The sequence below is a fragment of the Microtus pennsylvanicus genome, chromosome 17 (genome assembly GCF_037038515.1).
Source record: "Microtus pennsylvanicus isolate mMicPen1 chromosome 17, mMicPen1.hap1, whole genome shotgun sequence".
NCBI classification, from domain to species: Eukaryota; Metazoa; Chordata; class Mammalia; order Rodentia; family Cricetidae; genus Microtus; species Microtus pennsylvanicus.
In genome coordinates this window covers 1,278,520-1,298,290 of record NC_134595.1, presented here as the reverse complement: position 1 = coordinate 1,298,290, position 19,771 = coordinate 1,278,520, and the positions used below count along the sequence as shown (strand labels likewise).

At 38.5% G+C, this 19,771-nt stretch overlaps 2 protein-coding genes across 38 annotated transcripts in view; one reads left to right on the top strand and one right to left on the bottom strand.

Moving 5' to 3' along the window:
• Raph1 (Ras association (RalGDS/AF-6) and pleckstrin homology domains 1) overlaps window positions 1-203 on the top strand; it is an 85,760-nt gene extending 85,557 nt beyond the window's left edge. For both annotated transcript variants that reach the window (XR_012908198.1, XM_075951913.1), the window contains one exon: window positions 50-203. Coding sequence is in view for 1 of the 2 variants with exons in the window: in XM_075951913.1 (XP_075808028.1) it covers window positions 50-178 (129 nt within the window). In the remaining variant the exon portion in view is untranslated. The remainder of the gene's footprint in view (window positions 1-49) is intronic.
• Window positions 204-1,753: 1,550 nt separating this feature from the next.
• Window positions 1,754-19,771, bottom strand: part of Abi2 (abl interactor 2) — a 104,030-nt gene continuing 86,012 nt past the window's right edge. For 29 of the 36 annotated variants that reach the window (XM_075951934.1, XM_075951917.1, XM_075951925.1 and 26 more), the window contains 2 exons: window positions 15,308-15,481; window positions 1,754-6,073 (listed from right to left, as the gene is read on the bottom strand). In XM_075951934.1, the coding sequence (XP_075808049.1) occupies window positions 5,898-6,073; window positions 15,308-15,481 (350 nt within the window). In that variant the 3' untranslated portion in view covers window positions 1,754-5,897. The remainder of the gene's footprint in view (window positions 6,074-15,307; window positions 15,482-19,771) is intronic. The other 7 variants (XM_075951944.1, XM_075951945.1, XM_075951946.1 and 4 more) reach the window with 1 other exon arrangement.

Below are 19,771 nucleotides of genomic sequence, written 5' to 3'. Positions count from 1 at the left end.
AGGGCTGGAGGGATGACTCAGCTGTTAAGAATGCTTTCTGCTCTTCCAGAGGACCAGAGTTCAGTTCCCAGCACCCACGTCGGGCAACTCAAAACCACCTATAACTCCAGCTCCAAAGAATCCAATGTCCTCTTCTGGCCTCCAAAGGCACCTGAACACGTGTGGCATACATGCATAATAATAAAAGTAAATTCTTCAAAGAACCTGGTTTTAAAGCTTGTTGTGTCAGGATAAATTAAATATTGTAGGAGAATTAACTACAGTTCAGAGTGTTTTGCTTCTTTACAAGCCATTAAATATTACTAATTAGGGAGTGATTAAGGGCTGAAGAATAAAGGTGTTTGCCAAGAGCCCTGATAATCGGAGTTCAAATCCCTGGAACTCAGGTGGGTAGAAAGAACCAATTTACACAAGTTACCCTGCCTGTGTACACATACACGATAAATGTGTAAAGATGTACGTGTAAGATGGGCCCCGGTAACATGAGCTGGGATTAGAGCGCACGCCTTTAATCCCCGCACTCGGGAGGCAGAGGCAGGCGGATCTCTGTGAGTTCAAGGCCAGCCTGGTCTACTGATGAGAGTTCCAGGACAGTAAGGGCTACACAGAAGAAAAATTCTGTCTTGAAACCACTCCTGCCCCCACAGAATTGTGTGTGTGTGTGTGTGAGTGAGAGTGTGTGTGAGTGAGAGTGTGTGTGTGTGACAGTGTGTGTGTGTGTGTGTGAGAGTGTGTGTGAGTGAGAGTGTGTGTGTGTGTGAGTGAGAGTGTGTGTGTGTGACAGTGTGTGTGAGTGTGTGTGTGTGTGAGAGTGTGTGTGAGAGTGTGTGTGTGAGTGTGTGTGTGTGTGTGTGACAGAGTGTGTGTGTGACAGAGTGTGTGTGTGAGTGTGTGTGTGTGACAGTGTGTGTGAGTGTGTGTGTGTGTGTGTGTGTGAGAGAGAGAGAGAGAGAGAGAGAGAGAGAGAGAGAGAGCCTTTTTGAGTATATGAGCTAGAACTAGAACTTAAGAATGTTGTGAACCAGCCTGTGGGATTGCAAACCAAACCCAGGTTCTCTAAGTGCTGTTAACTGTTGAGCCATCTCTCTAGCCCTTGATCTTTTTATTTTGTATAGAGTACAACTGGGTAAAAACTAATGCCAAAAAGGATCCCCCTCCTCCACCCCTGCAATGACTTGGAAGTACAATTATGTACTGGGACTGCCATATCAAGTGGCATATGTTTAGTTACAGACTGCAAATCACCTGACTATCATCACACTATAATAAAAGTTATTCATCATCTGTCAATGCTACCAGTTGTGGACCCTTTTATTTTTGGGAAATCTTTCTTGAGAACATTCTTTGAAAACGCTTCAGTTGAGCTTTTCCCATGGAACTGACACAGGCAGTGAGGACTATGGACTGACTTGTAAGGCAGCAAGAGCTGGAGCAGTGTCCTCACTCTGGAGGTTGCATTTACTACTTAGACAAATCACTAGAAAACTTCTGTAGTCAAATTATCATCTGGGATCTTAACCAACACTTATGTTTTTAATCAACCTCATTCCAATGATGGAAAAATTTACACTTAACAAAACTTAGGTATATTTGGAAAAAGCAGTTTATAATTAAAGTATTTCAGGCACCAAACTTATTAAAGGTTCGACACTATTCAAAGCCTTAAGTAAGTAATTGAATAGTACCATCAATGCTTAGAACCATGTTAGAAAGAAGTAGTGAATACATAAATAATTCTGCAAAGACACTGGGATATACTTCGTGTGATTTTTATTTGGGTCAAGTTCTTAGTACACAGCAGTAATTATTCCAAATACAATTTAAAAATTAAGTGAATGTCCCTCACTCTTCTGGAGGTGCTCAATACCGCACATAAGAAATGTTACTGGCAACACTTGCCCACAACAAGTTGCCTGAATGGTTTTTACTCAGTACTACCAACTCTCTGGGAGCTGTAAAGTGTTAACTGGCCAGATCATAAATTGTTTACATTCTTTTTGTAAACCATTTCATTAAGAAAAAAAATACATGGACACAAAATATGATTAAAAACTGCTTTTCCGTAGAATTCTGGACTTGCAGAAGAGGCTTCGGTTTAATGTGAAAATAAGCTTTTTGTCTTACAAAAAATGTAACATATTTATTAGCAAGGATCATTTACACAGCTATGCCCTGTCATTTCATTTTTTTTAAATAGAGATTCTCAATTTGAAAAAAAAGAGCATAAAGTAAAATTAGATAGCAAGCTCAATGCCTCCACTCAGTGACTTTGTTAAGGCTCTCTCTGCTCTGCTTCTGCCAGTGTAGAACTAAATATAATGCGTTCTTACTACACACAGCTGTATGGAAATGTGTCTATGAGTGAAGTTTTAGAAGGGTAAATGATTATTTCTACTCAGGCTGCACTTAAGCTTGAAGCAATGTGAATACTTGGGTGGTTATTTATCAAAACATGGCATATCTTTTCAAGTGTCATCCTGAAAACAGGAACTGTTGCTTTCTAAAGAAAAATAAAGCACATTGAATTACAACAGTTGGTACACTGGGGAGAAGACTGAGTTCCTAGAACTAAATAGCTGTTTATCTGAAACAAAGCATTTAACCCCATTGTTAAAGTGACTGGAACAAGCATTTTAAGGCTTATGAGTTCCAAAATTAACAGTGTTAGAGAAATGTCACCTCCACACCCATCAGTTCCTGGTCAAAACTATTCAGAAGTAAACAACTCCCACTCATTTCAAAGATTTAGCAATCAATCATTTCTTCACCAAAGCCCTTTCTAGAAGTAAAGATGGCCTTCAGGACACACCATGTTCTCTCCAAAAGGAGAGAGGGTAATAAGGTAAAACATGAGTTATGCTGCAGGAAGGTGATCTTTAAAGAAAATAAAAAGTGAAAAATAAAAGCAAGCTATCGTTTTGATGCCCCATGCATAAGAATCATCATAAACTATTAATGAGTCCAACTACACTGCAGATATCCACTGTGGGGATGCACACACCAGGCTCTAGCTGGGCAACACACAGCAGTAGTAAGGATAAGGAAGATGCCACCCAGCGGCTTTCAGGAACAGCAAAATCAGCAGTCCTGTACCAATCCCAACATGGGAACAGCAGGTGCCTCTTAGGAAGAGAGAAGGAAGTAACCAAAAGGAAAATACTGTAGGAGACATCTTTAAAAATTCATATTTATTCCAAACACAGCAGGCTGAAATCTCTTGGATCTAGATTTCAAAACATTGGCACTATTTTTGTTTCTAATTTGCCTTGGCTATAAAGTCAAGCACAAGAATGTATTTTCACTCAGATCCACTGACCTTCAAATATTAATAGCAAAAAAGAGACAAATATCCAGTTTTTTTTTTTTAAGTGTAATCAGAAATCTCAAGGAAGACCAATGCCTTAAAAGCACCTGTGACCTGGAAAAGCAGTTGCTTACTGGTCAGCAAAGTTTCAACATTCATTTAAAATTAATAATATCAACTGCATTTTAGTTTATGGGCAAATAAATGGGAAAATTTACAATAAAATAGGAGATAACCTCACAGTATTAATAGCATGCAATCTACAAAATATTACATACATTAAAAGTCTCCAATTACTGTAGGCCTGGTTCACTGTTACAGAGTTTATCCTTCCAAGACAATTTATAGAATTCAAAATTGTAAAAATTCAAAAGATGAAAAAAGAATTCAACAGATTCCATTTTTTTGTTTTTGTAAAATCGCATCAGTACTCAGTAATACAACTGGAAGGAATCAGCTGACCTGTGGATTCCCCTAGTGACAGTATCCAGCACAAAGTGTTCTCTGCAACCTTAACTCAACAGGTAAGCTGTATTCCTTGCCCACCACCAGCTCTTTCCTGGGTTTCCAAACATCATCTTGCAAATCCACTAAGCTTGCTCAGCAAATGGCTACTTAAATAAATAATTAGTGCAACTATTTTCAAAAGTTTCCACGTACCAATACAAGCAAAGTTAAACATGTTCATATATAGTCTTGCTGCGCCCGTAATGGAGCTAAAGTTCCAAGGACATCCAGGGACATTATCCTGAAGATAGTCAATATGACCTAACAAAAGCATCAAGTGGAAAGTATACTAGAAGCATGTTAAAGATGAATCCAAAGTGTTCAGAAACATCTAAAAGTATAATGGCTGAAGTATGATGTTTAAAAAAAGAAAAGAGAAAAAGGCTGATGCCTAACATTCTAATGATGCTCCTGCTTATAATCCTAGTTTGGGAGGCTAAAGCAGGAGGAACAGCACGTCTGAAAACAAACAAAATCCTGCAATTTTAAAGCAAAAAAAAAACAAGTCTTGGACAAGAAACTGGTTGAGTCTCAGTTACACAGCAAAGCTCAGATAATAGATCTTAGTGGAGTTAGCTTATGCCTGGACGACCTGCTTTTCTTCCCTTCTACAACTTATTTATTTTTCAACCAAATTATCCTAGCATCACTATCCAGGACATTCAAGGCCTGCATCTTAATTAAACATAGCGATTATTTCCTCTTTTAAGTTCAGGTGAAATTACCTGGTCAGATTCTTTCTGGTGTTTTCATGGGACTGGTAAGAATCCACAGGGAAGCTTTGGTTCTAACTACAAACTGGCCCGTCACCATGGTATTCACCTACTGGGCAGCAACACCCCTAATCACAGATGTGACTGTTAAAGCCACCAGATGTGCAAACACCACTAAATATAAATTAATCGTAGGTGAGGGAGTTGCCCATTATCTCAGAATCATACTGACTCTCATCAGAGTGACTGGGTTAAGTATTTTGTCTTTTACACTACACTCGAGTCTGAATCACGAGGTGCAGATCTTCCTAGGATTGTCTACTTTAGAGTCCAATCTGTTCTAGAGCTGAGAGAATAAAAATGACTCCACATCAGCTAACACCGCCACCGACAGCAATCCAAGGGCACAGTAGCACCTGTCATTTCCAATCCAGTGACTGTCAAGAGACCGGACACCAAGTCTCTTCTAAAAAGAAGAAAAACAATGTTTTGAAATACCCAAAGGGCAGGAATAACTGGTCTGACTTCCTGACCTAAGTCCTTCCTGAAGGAGCACTTAGGGTCAAAGGCTGGAGCTCTTCCCTTCAGAGCCTTAGGTAGCTTTGTGTCCAGTCCTCTACCTCAGTACAAGTATGGATCACATTTCATATCAGGTTCACCGGCTGTTATCAGCAATGCAGCCTCATGTAACAGTACATTAAAATCAAACTTGGGGACTGTTTGGGAGTGTGGGAATGTTTGGAGACTCACATTTGTCATCCTTATGATCTACAAACAGGACAGGATGCAAGGGAGTTCAGTATTAACTCACCTAGCACACTCCAGTGCTAAGAGAACACAGGATTTACAGTGTCAAAAACAGCCTTTGAAACAATCAAAACGTAGTTAAATATGGTATCTAAACACTAATTCCTTCCTCTTCGCATGAAAGAAAGTAAGGGGCACGGGTGTCCACTGGGCCATGAGACTAACCCCAAGGCAGAGGCAATGACTATCCAATGTCACAAATTCTGCAGGAAGAGAAATCCAAGGGTGTACAGTATTCCTGAGAAAGAGCCCAGACTTTTCTCAAGCCAGTCTCGGTCTGATTTGTTTTAGCTCTACGTTCATGTTGTTATGCCTTCCATAGAATGAGAAATGGTCACATTTTCAATCCAGACAGTGTCGTGCAAATAACAGCAAGAAGATCCATTTGTTCAGACTCAAATTTGATTTTTTTTGTTTTTAATACTAGGGGATGAACCAAAACATAGAAAAAAAGAAATAACTCCATCATTTGTATGCTTCACTTGTTTCACTGGGAGGAAATTCCCAGGGCCTCTAGCTCATCTGGGAAGACCTGACTCTGAGAGGACACACAGCTGTGCTGAGCTTCACTCTGAGTAATGCATGATGGACTCGACGTAATTCCCGGGGAAGAGCCCAGTCACTCCATTCATAACGCCCTCGTACCAGCCATCGTCGTTCTTCTTGATGACATAAATAATGGCCCCTTCCTGAAAGGACAGCTCATCTTCCTTGTCTTTCGTGTAATCATAAATTGCCACAACTGGGGGAAAACAAAATAGGGTGTGAATGAGAAAACCAGTCCTAGAAAGACAAAGCCAAATAAGCACTCATACATAGCAGCTTCCTAAACATTACTAAAACACATGAATATAAATTTTAATCAGTTCAATACAATCAAACATCCTTTTTTAGAAAAAGGTTCTAAATCTAGTATAAATGGCAAACAAACAAAAAAAATGTTTAGTTAAACTTACCCTTCAATAAAAAAATCAACTACAGAGAAGAAATCGAAGGATCATGAAAGATAGCTATTCACTTAAACTTATACTAAGGCAACATATTGTATAAAAACAAATGTTTATATTTAAATATTACACTACTGTTTTGAGATATATTATCAGGCAACTGAGAAATGAGACAGGCTAAAGGAACAGCAGGGCCTCGTCTCCTTTTCTGGACTCTGCCTGTTGGTGAATGGGGACTGAATTCCTACAACCTAAGTCTACTATACCTTTTTTCCTCCCCCTGACCCTTCCGCCCTACATATACTTTTTCTTTCAAAACATATACTGCATTATATTTCCAATTTAATACAACCACAATAATAGAATGAAGAAAGCCAGGACACCTGTGCGTTCCTCTATGATTTTTATGGGTTAAATCACTTGGCAATGGGCTTTTGAACCTTTCTCTCTCAGATAATCTCTAGTTCCTAATATTACATCTACCCTCAAGAATTTTGATAAAATGGGATGTTTTATAACTTAACTCACATTCACTTAAGACAGTCTTTGTTCCAACACTGTGTATTTTCTGCATATCACAAAGAAATTTTTTTTCAAAAAAAAATCTTCATTTGGGTTAGCAAGATGGTTGGTTGGTGAGTAAAGGCACTGCCACCAAGCCTGAAGACCCAGTTCAATTCCTGGACACTGTCTTTGACCTCTACCATGGCACTCACACATGTGTGCATGATATGTACATACCCACACATATAAATACATGCATTTTTTAAAACTTAATATCTCCAGCTGTTTTTCTAAGCATATACTGTAACTTGTCTTAAAACGTGAGAGCTGGGATGTATCCCAGTAACAGAGCCCAGGGCCCCGTGTTTCTGGACCGTTTGTGTAAAAAATCTATTCGCTTCCCTCATACATAATTATCTTCTATTATTGGGGTACATTGAGGACATCAGAAAATACTTTTACAGAGGCCTAACTTAGAAGAGTCAATATTGTGTTTCTCAAAATATCACTAAATGTCTAAAAACAATTCAGTGTAAATTATATGTCAAGTTTAGGTATAAGAAATTTAGACTTAAAGTGTTTAGTATTGCCAGCCAATCAATATTTTCTAGTTTTTTTTTTTAAGAAAAGGTAACATTCTTGGTACTTAGAAAAATGGACCCAATAAAAAGTAATCCAGAAGATAATTAGCTTTATACTTTGTAGCAACAGAGTAAATTAGTACACAAAGTTATTGCACTCAATGTATGCATTCTTTAAGATATGGAAACTGGAAGTTATGGATGTAGGTTGGTGGTAAAAGACCCAAGGAAGGGAAAGGGAAGGGGAAGGGGGAGGGGGGGAGGGGAGGGGAGGGGAGGGGAGGGGAGGGGAGGGGAGGGGAGGGGAGGGGAGGGGAGGGAAGGGAAGGGAAGGGAAGGGAAGGGAAGGGAAGGGAAGGGAAGGGAAGGGAAGGGAAGGGAAGGGAAGGGAAGGGAAGGGAAGGGAAGGGAAGGGAAAGGGTGTAGGCCCATATTTAAAGGGTGTAGGCCCATATTTCTGTATGGCACAAAAGCCATAAGCCCGATCTGAGATGGCCATGTCGCTCTGCAGACAAGCTGTCTCTGCGTAACAATTGCCAAGGATGTGTTGCTCCTCTTTCTCTACTGTTATAAATGTAGATAACCTGAGGAGAGGTGTTGGCTGAAGCTGGTCAGGATGTTTGGTGCTTATTTCTTTTGTAATTTGGAAGATGTCTTATAGAGATGCTAATTCAGGCCTATGTGACAGCTAGCATACAGATGAGGACATGACAGAAGGCCATTCACCTGGTTACCTAATAGCTTAATGTATCTTCCCGCTCAATTGAGGGGATGGTATATAAACTGTTTGAATAATAAACACGGGAGTTCTTCAGGAGATCATCAGGAGAAAAGACCCTGAGATGCCCTTCCATGATGACTGTGTAAACTGTGTCTGATTATTCCTCACGACTCCATACCAGTTCAGTTAGGGGAAATAATTATCTGTGTTGGACCCGCACGGCCTCCAACAAAAAGGAAAGAAAAGGGAAGGAAAAAGGAAAGGGAAGGAGAGGAGAGGAGGGGAGAGGAGGGGAAGAGAGGGGAAGGGAGGGGAGGGGGAGGAGGAGGAGGAGGAGGAGGAGGAGGAGGAGGAGGAGGAGGAGGAAGAAGGGGAAGAGGAGGGGAAGAGGAAGAAGAGAGGGAAGGGAATTGCCTCAGAAAAAGTTAATAGCAAATATGAGTCCATGGACTCTGGTTGTAGTAGCACAGGAGACCCTATTTTTTAAGGGTCAAAATTAGTAATCAACTAAAATTTTTAATTCTCCCAAACAATGCTGTTTAAAATTACCAATTTTCATTCCAGGGAAACATAGACAAATATAAAACATGTATGTTAGACATCTGGCTATTTCTGTGTAGTTGTAAGCAAAAACTAATGGTGCTTGTTATTTTCTCTCAATTGTTGTAGTACTAACATGAAAACACTGTAAATTCTAAGGACAGCACCCCAGTGGAGTGTACTATAAGAAACACTTTAGCTAAGCAAAACGAAACATTTCATTTTAAATTTAATATGAACAGTGTTAAAGACCAGAAGAGGAAAAGAAAACAGGAGGAGTAAGGAGAATTCCGGAGGGAAGAAGGTGGGACAAAGAGACGGTTCAACTATTTTCTCTCATAAAGGTAACAAACATCACATACTGAAAACTAGAGATATTGCTCACACATGTGTTCCCAATACAACACAAGGACTAGACATCTAAAACAGATTTATATTCAGCCAGTAATAAGTATAACAAATATACATTTGAAGGTAAGTGAGAATGGTCTGGAGAAGTATTGATAAAGGCAACAAAGACACTGTAAAATGTCAGCAATTGGGAAGCCACTGAAAAAAATCAGAAGGTAACCAAGTTACCCATCTCCATATGTTTTTGTATTATTTTGTTGTGGACTGAGGTGATTTTACTTACATGGAGAGTGAAGGCTTGTCATAAGGCAGTAAAACCCTATCCAAGATATTTTGGAACTGATGTACAATCTGCCCTGAGGTAACCAAAGTTGACTTTGTCATTATCACTAATAAATTTAACTTCTTAACAATGCAATCTCAGTTAAAACAAATTCCAGAATTTACTGTGGATGGTGCTACTATGAAAACAATACCCCTTTGTTAATGAAGCTATGTTTCTTCTGCCCTCACAAGGCTAATGAAACTTCATACAAAAGTAACTAATAAACCTCCTGGTCCTTTTGAGATCCCTAGTCCTCTCATCCTGTACTGCTTGGCAATGATTACCTAGGCTCCCCCTCTTGACACCTCCCTCCAGTTTCTACCAACAGTGTCTTCTATTTCTCTTGAGTTTCGCTGAATTTCTACATGAGCCAGGAAACCAGGAGTTTGTTTTGCCTTCCCCTAATACTTTCCCTATAAAATTCTACTTCATGAATCTCTGAAACAGAAACACTTCTTGTTGTGGGAATTCCTGCCCTATGGTTCTTATCCGGTCATGTATTCCCCAGAGAAGACCATACCCATTGGACCACGCCACCCCAATACAACTGGCTATGGACCAAATTCCCACAGCACTTCCTCATCACCATGGTCACCATCCTTACCAGCCTTTCAACAGTACCTGGAAGCAGTATGAGCACTGACTTCTAGACTCTTCTTGACTTTCAACTCTTATGCACATTACTTCCTGATGATATTATGGTCAACCATCAATCAAGTAATGGCTCTTGGTTCCCTTGTACCCTTCCACTTAAAAAGTACAAAACAATCTGGATGGCAGGGGAAAAGACATTCAATAACAACTGACCTTTACTAAGCCAATCTTTCTGAAAGTCAAATTGCTCTCGTCTATCTTTCCGCAAGCCTTAAAATGGAGATATCAGCTAACACATCCTAAAATAAATGCTTTTAAAAACAGTATTATTTGGTTTGTAACAGGTAACTCTGAAAGCTCTGAAATATCTGAGAAACAATGTGCTTTGTTTGCCTTTCCCAGTCCTACATTCACCACACAGAATGCTAGTAAATAGAGCGCAGAAGCTGGCAAACCACAAAGTTTAGGACAGTGGGAGAGGGGTAAGCGACACAGTTCAAATCTCAACTCTCACCTCCTAGCTCACAAGCCTACTTAATTTTTACCAAGCTTTTTTTTTTTTAACTACTTTGTGGGAATTACAATAGTTCTCACATTTGTTACCTGAAAGTACTGTCACATTGAATGTGGTGATTCACACACACAAAATTAAATCATTATTAGTTTATTAATAAGTTTTGTGCTGTGACGGGCACAAAAAGAACACATAAAAATACCTGTCAGTCTGGGTATTAAGGTATTTAATCCAGTACTTGGGAGGCAGAAGCAGGTAGATCTTGGAGTTCAAGATCAATCTGGTCTATACAGTGAGATCCTGTCTCAAACAAAACAAAAATTTGCCTCTACCCAAGTTAAATCAGAATACACAACCCCGCCGGGCGTGGTGGCGCACGCCTTTAATCCCAGCACTCAGGGAGGCAGAGGCAGGCGGATCTCTGTGAGTTCGAGGCCAGCCTGGTCTAGAAGAGCTAGTTCCAGGGCAGGAACCAAAAAAGCTACAGAGAAACCCTGTCTCGAAAATCAAAAAAAAAAAAAAAAAATACACACACACACACACACACACTTCAGTTAGCCCCTGAGGTGCAATCCTTTTGTTTCTGCCACCTGAGAGCTGGGATTACAGATCTGTGCCACAACACCTTAATCTTTGCTTTGAAAGATTGAATATTAACAGAACCTAACCTTAGAAATATTGAGCATATTCTTTTAGACTTTAAAGAATTAGCTGAACATAAAACTTTCTTTTGAAAGCCTCTTTAGATTTTTACATGCCCAGTGAAGACTTGATTGTGTTTAAAGTAAACTTCACTGTGATTTTATCTACAGGAATAACTAAATTAGCTTTTCAGAGCTGCAACACCTTTCCTACAAACATGTCTAAATAAGCTGGGGGCACTCCTTACAATTTAAGGTCTAAGTTTTCACTCCACCTCCCATATAAGCAGGCTTATAGGCTTTCCTGCCCTAGCATGCCCAAGTATGTTACTGACTTTTTAAGTATTTCATAATTTTGATATTACAAAGGTTTTGTAAATTCAATCTTCAATTATTGCTAGTATATCAAACCACTTAATTTTCCATATTGACTAGTAATAATTTTGCTTTTTAATTCTATCAACTCTTTTCACATATATAAGTTCCTCAAGAGAAAAATTCAAACATTTTTGCTCTTTTCCCCAATATCTATACCCTGATGACTTCCTTCTTTGTTGCAGTGGCTGGGGCTTGAAATCTTGGGGGATATACTTATTCTTCTCACATGGACACAATGTTAGTTTAGTCGATGGTTTTAAATTGATGCCTTTTATTGGACTGAAGCCACCCTTTCATTCTTACATTTGAATTTTCATTATGAATCATCAAATAGTATTTTTGTCCAAAATATTTTTTACCTTTAATTTTTACTTTTAATTTGTGAAGAAAATTAATTACAAAGGTTAGTTTTTCAAATGTTAAATCAAGCATCCCAACTCTAAATTTTACTTAGTCACAATCTATTATTATCCATTTCCTGCACTGCTAGATCTCATTCACTGAAAACTCTAAAAATTTTTCTATTTGTTTGTTTGAGACAGGTTTTCACTGTGTAACTCTGGCTGTCCTCAAACTCAAAGATCTCCTGTCACCCTCCCTACTGCTAGGATTAAAGGTGTGTGACACCATGCCCAGCTTCTATTTTTACAAGATACTTTCAAGGATTTTATTTTTGGCTTTTATCAGTTCACCCCTTTTCCATAGCTCATCAGATGCACTGCCTCCATTTCTATTTTCTGTAAAGTTTTCTTCATAAATTTCTCAGGTTGGAACTATGGCTTAGTGGTTAAGAACAGTGGCTGCTCTTTTAGAAACTCAGGTTCAGCTCCTAGCACCAGGTATGTGCTGTAAAATATTAAGATATGTCACATTTGTTTATGCTATGGGATATTTTTTAATGATGCAAAGATATGTTGCATTCTTTTATGTTTCATTTGTTTAACTCTGTGAAGCTGTGTTACTTTGCCTGTCTAAAACACCTGATAGGTCTAATGAGGAGTTGAATGGCCAAAAGCAAAGCAGGAGAAAGGACTGGTTGGGCTGGTGATAGAGAGAGAATGAACAGGAGAAATCCTATTATGGTCAAAAGTGTACTTTCTATCATTTCAAGCTTTATTTATAGAGCCCTTTTATAGCATAAAATACAATCTATATAAACAAAAATGAATTTAGCATTTTAAAGGAATTTACATTATGTATTGCTTGATGAAATACCCCATACTTCTCACAGGCAAACTTACATTGTTCATGTCTTTCTGTAGCATTATTGATTTACCATTTCCTTTGTAAAAAGATATAAGCAGGAATACTGAAGTCTAACTAAAATTATGATTTGTACTTTTTCTTTCAGTGTTTTTTTAATTTTTTATAGAGATAAGATTGCTAAGTCTCCTTTAATGAAATAACTCAATTATCCTTAAGAATTGTCTCTTATTGTATATAATATTTCATGCTCTGAAATCTTTGACCTTAATTCAGCTAACATAGCCTTTTTTTTTGATAAACATTCTTTTATTTTTTTCCAATAGTATCGTTTTAAAGTGGGTTTCTTATAAGTGATGTACACATTTGGTCTTAATATATGAGACCAACTCTCAACTTTTATTTGAGGTCCTTTAACTACTTTGCTGTTCAATACACACATGTATAGGCTGTATTTCCAACTATAGCTGTATATTCAAACCCAACCTGTATGGACTGCAGAGCTGACTCAGTGAGTAAAGTCGTCAGCACCCAAGTTCACGCACAAAGCAAGACAACAGCGCATCTACAATCCCAGGGCTCCCACAGCAACGTGGAAGGCGGAGGCAGGGCTACTAGTCTGGCCTACGTAATGACAAAGGTCAAGAGAATTTGTCTCAAACGAGTTGAAGGTGAGCCTGATATCAAAGACTGTCCTCTCAGCTCCAGAGTGCGTCAGCAAGGACTCACGAGATCTCTTTCCTTAATTCTGTCTCATCACTTGTTCTCTTCTTGACTCTTTTGGATTGAGTATTTTTATTTTATTCAACTCTTCTACTTGCATATAGTCTAAACTTTGTTTTCTGTCTTTACTGCTTATTCCAAAGCTTACATTATTTACACAGTCAGGCATGTTTATGCACTGGGTATTTAAGATACACTAGGTCACAGGCAGTCTATAAACTTTATGGGGATTTCCCTTCCATTATTTGTCTCAGTGAAGTCACTTTCATATCTGTTTAAAATATGAAGAACATGTGTATACCCATATACCTACCATTTACTCCTCATTCTGCTTTTGCAGACCTGAGATTTCATCTGATATCCCTCCTGTATCAAAAGGTCTTTAAAAATGGATACTTAGCTGTGCGGTAGCGGTGCACAACATCAATTCCAACACTTGGAAGGCTGAGGCGGGTAGATCTCTCTGAGTTCCAGGACAGTCAGTACTACATAGAGAGATCATGTCTCAAAATAAGTAAAAGTTAATAATAGTAACAATAATAAGTACAGCGTTTATGCTAAAGAACTGTAGACTGACATTTTCCTTCACTGCTTTAAAGATGCTCTGCCTCCGACCTGCAGGAAAACTATGCAGTTACTGCTTTCTTATGTAAAGAGTTATTTCCCCGCTAAACATCTTTAATATCATTCTATTTATTAGTAGTTTTTAGTTATTTATGATGGGCCTTAGCAAGATTTTCTTTGTTTCTTCTATCTGGAGTCTACTTCTTGATACCCTGAATTTATAGTTTTTGTGGTAGATAACTTCCAATAATCCCCCAATGGTTTCTGCTTCATGGTACTTGAGCCAAAACTCACTCCCTACATTTGGCTAAACTTACTGACCTGCTTTTATTAAAGTTTTTCTAACTTTATTTTATGTACATGTACATCTATGCACCAAATGCATGAAGTATCCACAGGGACCAGACCAGGAATTTCTGAACTTCCATGAGACTGTAGGTAAGGCTCCAACTACTGTGAGCTGCCTGGTCATGCTGATTCATCACGTCAATAGAACAGTAAAACACGATTCTATAACATGTTCTGAGACACAGTGGGTGCCTACTTTGGTTTCTTTAACAGAAAATTTCCTTCTACATCAACAAATTTCTCCCCCCATTCTAATCTAGTTAGATTTTTTTTCCTTTTTTCCTTTTGAGGCAGGGTCTTAATCTGTAGCCCAAGCTGACCTGGACCTCACCATGTAGCTGAGCCACCATGTACAGCTCAACTGGTTGATTACTCTCCAAACTTTGAAGCTCCTGGTCCAAGATGGAATGTCATGGTCACCTAACAGAGACAATTTTACACACACACACAGGCACACACAACACACACTATTTTACAGAAGAGACTGAGACATCATTCTTTAAAAGAAAGTTTCCTATGGAGATAATCAAACACATAGAAATAACTCAAAACTAAGTATCTAGAAGTCCAGCACAGAGGTACACACCTTTAATTCCAGCACAGCGGTGCACACCTTTAATTCCAGCAGGAGAAAGAAGGGTCAAAAGAGAGAGCAACATGGGCTACCTGGTGAGACTGCTTCCCAAAGAGGAAAAAATTAAAATAATAATGCTGCTGATGATGGATGAAAGCACAGGGATAGAAATAATTTGGAAAAATAATCATCTTTCTGGGGGATCCCAAAGAAAAGACTACTTGTTTTTTGATTTTTGTGTTATACAAACATTTGGAAAAACCAAGTTCAATAGTAACAGACAGAAATAAAATTTTACCAATAGCCTTCAAAATCATAATCCTTATAATCTGACAGAAGAGCAAAAATGGAACAAATAATACAAATAAATAAAGTTTCACTTAAAAATAAAAAATAAACAAGACTCGTTTCTGTACCAGCAAGTCTCATTTCTGCTTTTTGTCCTTTCAGATCCCTCCTGACACTTACCCTTTTCCAAGTAAGACCTTGGAGCCCACGGTGGGTCCTCTTCAGCATAAGGATCACTGTATTCAACCACAGCTGCTTCCTCCTCCTCATAATCTTCTGGAGGTGGTGGTGGAGGGGGGGACTCATCAAAGACCGGCTCTTCCACAGGCGGGGGTGGGGGTGGTGTATCTGAAACTAAGAATTTATCAAGCTGACAAACTATAAATCATGCAAAGTTCAATATTCATCTAAGCTTCTAGATTCATTAAGTATAAACCCATACTCAAAAATAATCATCTTTCAAGAAACGAATAAGAGAAATTTTCCCACCATTATGATATTTTAAATTGCCAAGCATGACTTCTCCCTCCTTTGTTTGAGTGTTGGTGGATGCCGAATGGGGTTTGGTCAGAATATTGTTAATGGGGCCTCCACAACCTTTAATCACCTTTCTAAAGAAATGAGTACTATATATTTGGCTTTTATATCCTAGTCAAGGAATTATCAGAGATATTAATAACTTGGATAGTCAAAATCACCTAAGAAAGAAAAGTGAGTCAAAGAAATAGTCAAATTTTTACAATCTACTACTTTGTTCTCAGTTTTCTGCATACATACTCAGATTCCCACTCTAACCCAAACTGGCCCCAAGTACTGGAATTATAAGGATTTCCCACACCAGCAGTCGAATTCCCAGTAAACAGAAATGTACCAAATTGAGGAGGAAAATCACTAACAACTTAGGATAACTTGAGTCAATAAAACATTTTGTTTGTTTGTAGAATTTAAACTAATTCAGGATTAGTTATTATTTAAAATTTCTTGAGACTACATGTCCATATTATTAGAATCAGTCTCATCACATTGTAGCATGTAACAAAAAAAAATCATCTTCAAACCCAGAGAACTCTTGAAATTCTTGATACATATTTGAACACAACAAAGAAAAATAAATTTACATTGACCAGCTACTCAGTTTTAATCATCAACACTTACTCTTACTTATAAACTACCAAAACTGTACACATGAAATTCTCTGAACAATCAGTCGTACCAACACCATCCTCGATAGTTCAGTGTTCCTCCGCTTTGTACTTACCTACTTTATAAAGAGTGTCTCATTAAAAAAATCTTTACTCCTATCGGCTTAGGACTTTATTTTCTTGATGGCGGGGTAGCCTTACCATGTAGCCTAGATTGGCCTTGAACTTATGTCTTATGTTTTAAGATTTTTAGGTTTTGGACTGGGGGGGGGAGGGTCTTTACAAATGTAAATCACAAATTTGTGCTCCTAATATATCCTTTATTCAAATTTTTAAATTTAATGTTTCTCATATAATGGTGTGAAAACAACAGTGAAGCTTGTGTACATTTATAAGAGACTGAGTACACAGAAACAGAGATCCAAGGGACTTTCAGGAAAATCAGAGAAATTATGCTATAAATTATTCAAAATACCAACTCTGATCATTTTTACCTTCTTTATAATCCTCAGAGCCAGATTGATTTTATTTGTGCAGTATGCCAGTTATTCAGCTGAAACTGTAAAATATATTCTTTACCTAATTTTTCTCTTAATTTATTTTTACATTTTTGTGATTCTAAGGCTCAATTCAAGATCCTTACACATCCTACGCAAACCCTCTAAACTATACCCCAAGCCAAGGTGTTGTTTTGAATTTTAATTTTGTGGAGGTGGAAAGAAGATTAATGTCCGTATAGCAATAGACAGAAAAGCACCTGACTTCCCTCTGCCTATTACCTTAGAAGCTACACTATACTTATGGAATAAAATTTGTAGTTTTTAAGTAATGCTTCATCATCACTAGGTAAATACCACCCAAGAGCCTCATGTGACTAGGAATGAGTTTTGCACTAAGGAGAGGATGGTGGGCAAATGTCACTAAGAATATGGTGGACAGGTGTCACCAAAATGTGATCAAATTTTGATTTATAACTAAGTAGAGTGAAAATTATAGCAGTGTACACCAGAGATCAAACTCTTTATGTGGGCAGAAAAGGCTTCCTGAGACCTGAAGGATGAGTCAAGTTAATGTCTAGAGGTAGCAGGGCATGGGGAATAGGGAATAGACATTCAAGTTGATTGTAAAGAATAAAATTATCTTTTTTCAAAGTAGATACATAAAGCAGGAAGGAAAGCTTCAGAGAATCATTCAAAGGTAGACAAGCGGGGGAAGCCTAAAAGGACTCGGAACAAAAAAGTTTGCTGAGTTTGGGCTCTACTCAATGGTGCCTATGTGGTCTTGTACCCTGTAAAGATTTGTCATTTATATTGTTTTAATAAAATGCTCATTGGCCAGTAGCCAGGTAGGAAGTAAAGGCGGGGCACCCAGAATAGGAGAATTCTGGCAAGAGGAAAGGCTCAGTCTGCAGTTGTCACCCCAACACAGAGGAATCAAAATGAGAATGCCTCATGTGGCTAACAAAGACAAGAATTATAGGTTACTGTAAGATGTAAGAATTAGTTAATAAGAAGCCTGAGCTATAGGCCAACCAGTTTATAATTAATGTAGGCCTCCGTGTATTTCTTTAGGACTGAACAGCTGCAGGACCAGGCGGGATGGAAACCTCTGTCAAAAAATGGCACCAACATGGACAACTATATCCACATAAAACCTGAGCGAGTTTGAGAAGGAATTCTAGACACAAAAATAACAGAGTTAAGCATGGCTATTTGGTAGCAGCATTTTCTTGGATGGGCTCTGTTTGCTAGAGGCAAGTGCATCTTATTTAAGAGAAGCCTCCTGACTCAGCTTAAGCTGCAAAAATCTTGCAGCCTTTTAAACAGCTCTGCTACAAAACACTTAAATGATGTTGAGGAAAAGCCAAAAGCATGCTTCCTGGTGGTGACAGGGACCTGGAAACTCCACAGAGTTGTGACAATAAACAGGGCTCCTGCCAGTACCTCTGCCATGAAGCTAGATTCTCACAAAGCTAATGGGGTGGAGCCAGTCGTCAAAGCCATGGCTTTAATCCTAGCCATATCACTTAGCAATGACTCATGTGGTCAGAAATGAGAGATATACAGTAAGGATAGATTCAGACGAAGAAAACCTCTAAATGGTTTACAGCATATTTGCTTAGGAGAGAAAGGAAAAAGAATAAAGTCTTTTTTAAAAAAAAGAGTAGGTGGGCGTGGTGGCACACACCTTTAATCCCAGCACTTGGGAGGCAGAAGCAGGTGTATCTCTGTGAGTTCAAGGGCAGCCTGGTCTACAGAGTGAGTTCCAGGACAACCAAAGAAGCACAGAGAAACCCTGTCTCCAAAAACCAAAAATTAAAAATAAAAATAAAAGAAATAATGTTTAAAATAAAGCCACTTTCAGATAGAAAATACACAGAGAATCTGGGTACTGTATATTATTATGTTGTCTTTGAATTGTTTGATGGCTGAGGTAAAAGCAACAGCAGCTAGAAGAAATTTGATTGTAAATGCTGTGGGATCAATCCAACATATATATTTTGAAAATGCCTTGACTTCAAATGTTAAACAAAAAGATATGTTACTCTAGAGGAGAGGTTTTGCTTTTGTTTCCACAGGAAACCAGAGCCTGTGGATTCATTCTGGGTTAAGAAAAGTCAGGTTTGATCAAGGAAGACCCCCCCTGGGAAATCTCCAACAGGAGCAGACAGCCCAGATGATACAACATTTCAGAGGACCTCTGTTGGGGTTTCCTCTGACACATCTAGAACAGTTCAGTACTGCTGGCTGAGATGATCAAGCCTCACAGAGTATTTCAGTCAGGACTTGATCATAATCCTAAATTTTCTTTAGGTCCCCATAAGATTATCAGTGCCTCCAACCAACAGGAAGTAGCCTGGAAAACTCACCCACATTCCCCAAAACTGGATTATGGATGTGTCTTTGTTTAGAGCGTTGGTTACAAATTGTTATGGATGATGGTCAGGAAGAAAGCTAAACAAAGGAGATTAGATTCAGAGTTTCTGTTTTTTAAAAAAAAAAGTGTGGGGGGGGGTGGGAGAAGTACTATGGGACAATGGTCTTATACCCTGTAAAGATTTGTCACTTGTATTGTTTTAATAAAACACTGATTGGCTAGTAGCTAGGCAGGAAGTATAGGCGGGACAACCAGGCAGGAAGTGTAGGCAGGGCAGTGAGAACGGAAGAATTCTGGGAAGAGGAAAGAAAGGCTCAGTCTGCAGTCATTACCCAGACACAACGGATGCAAGATGAGACTGTTTCACTGATAAAGGTACCAAGCTATATGGCTAACACAGACTAGAACAATGGGTTCATGTAAGATATAAGAGTTAGTTAATAAGAATCCTGAGCTAAGAGGCCAATGATTTATAATTATATTATAAATTATAAATATATTATTATAATAATCTATGTGTTTCTTTGGGACTGAACAGCTAAAGGACCAGGAGGGATAGAAACCTCTGTCAACAGGGTGTCATATGAGAATTCTAAAAAATAATAATGGGTATATTTGAACATTT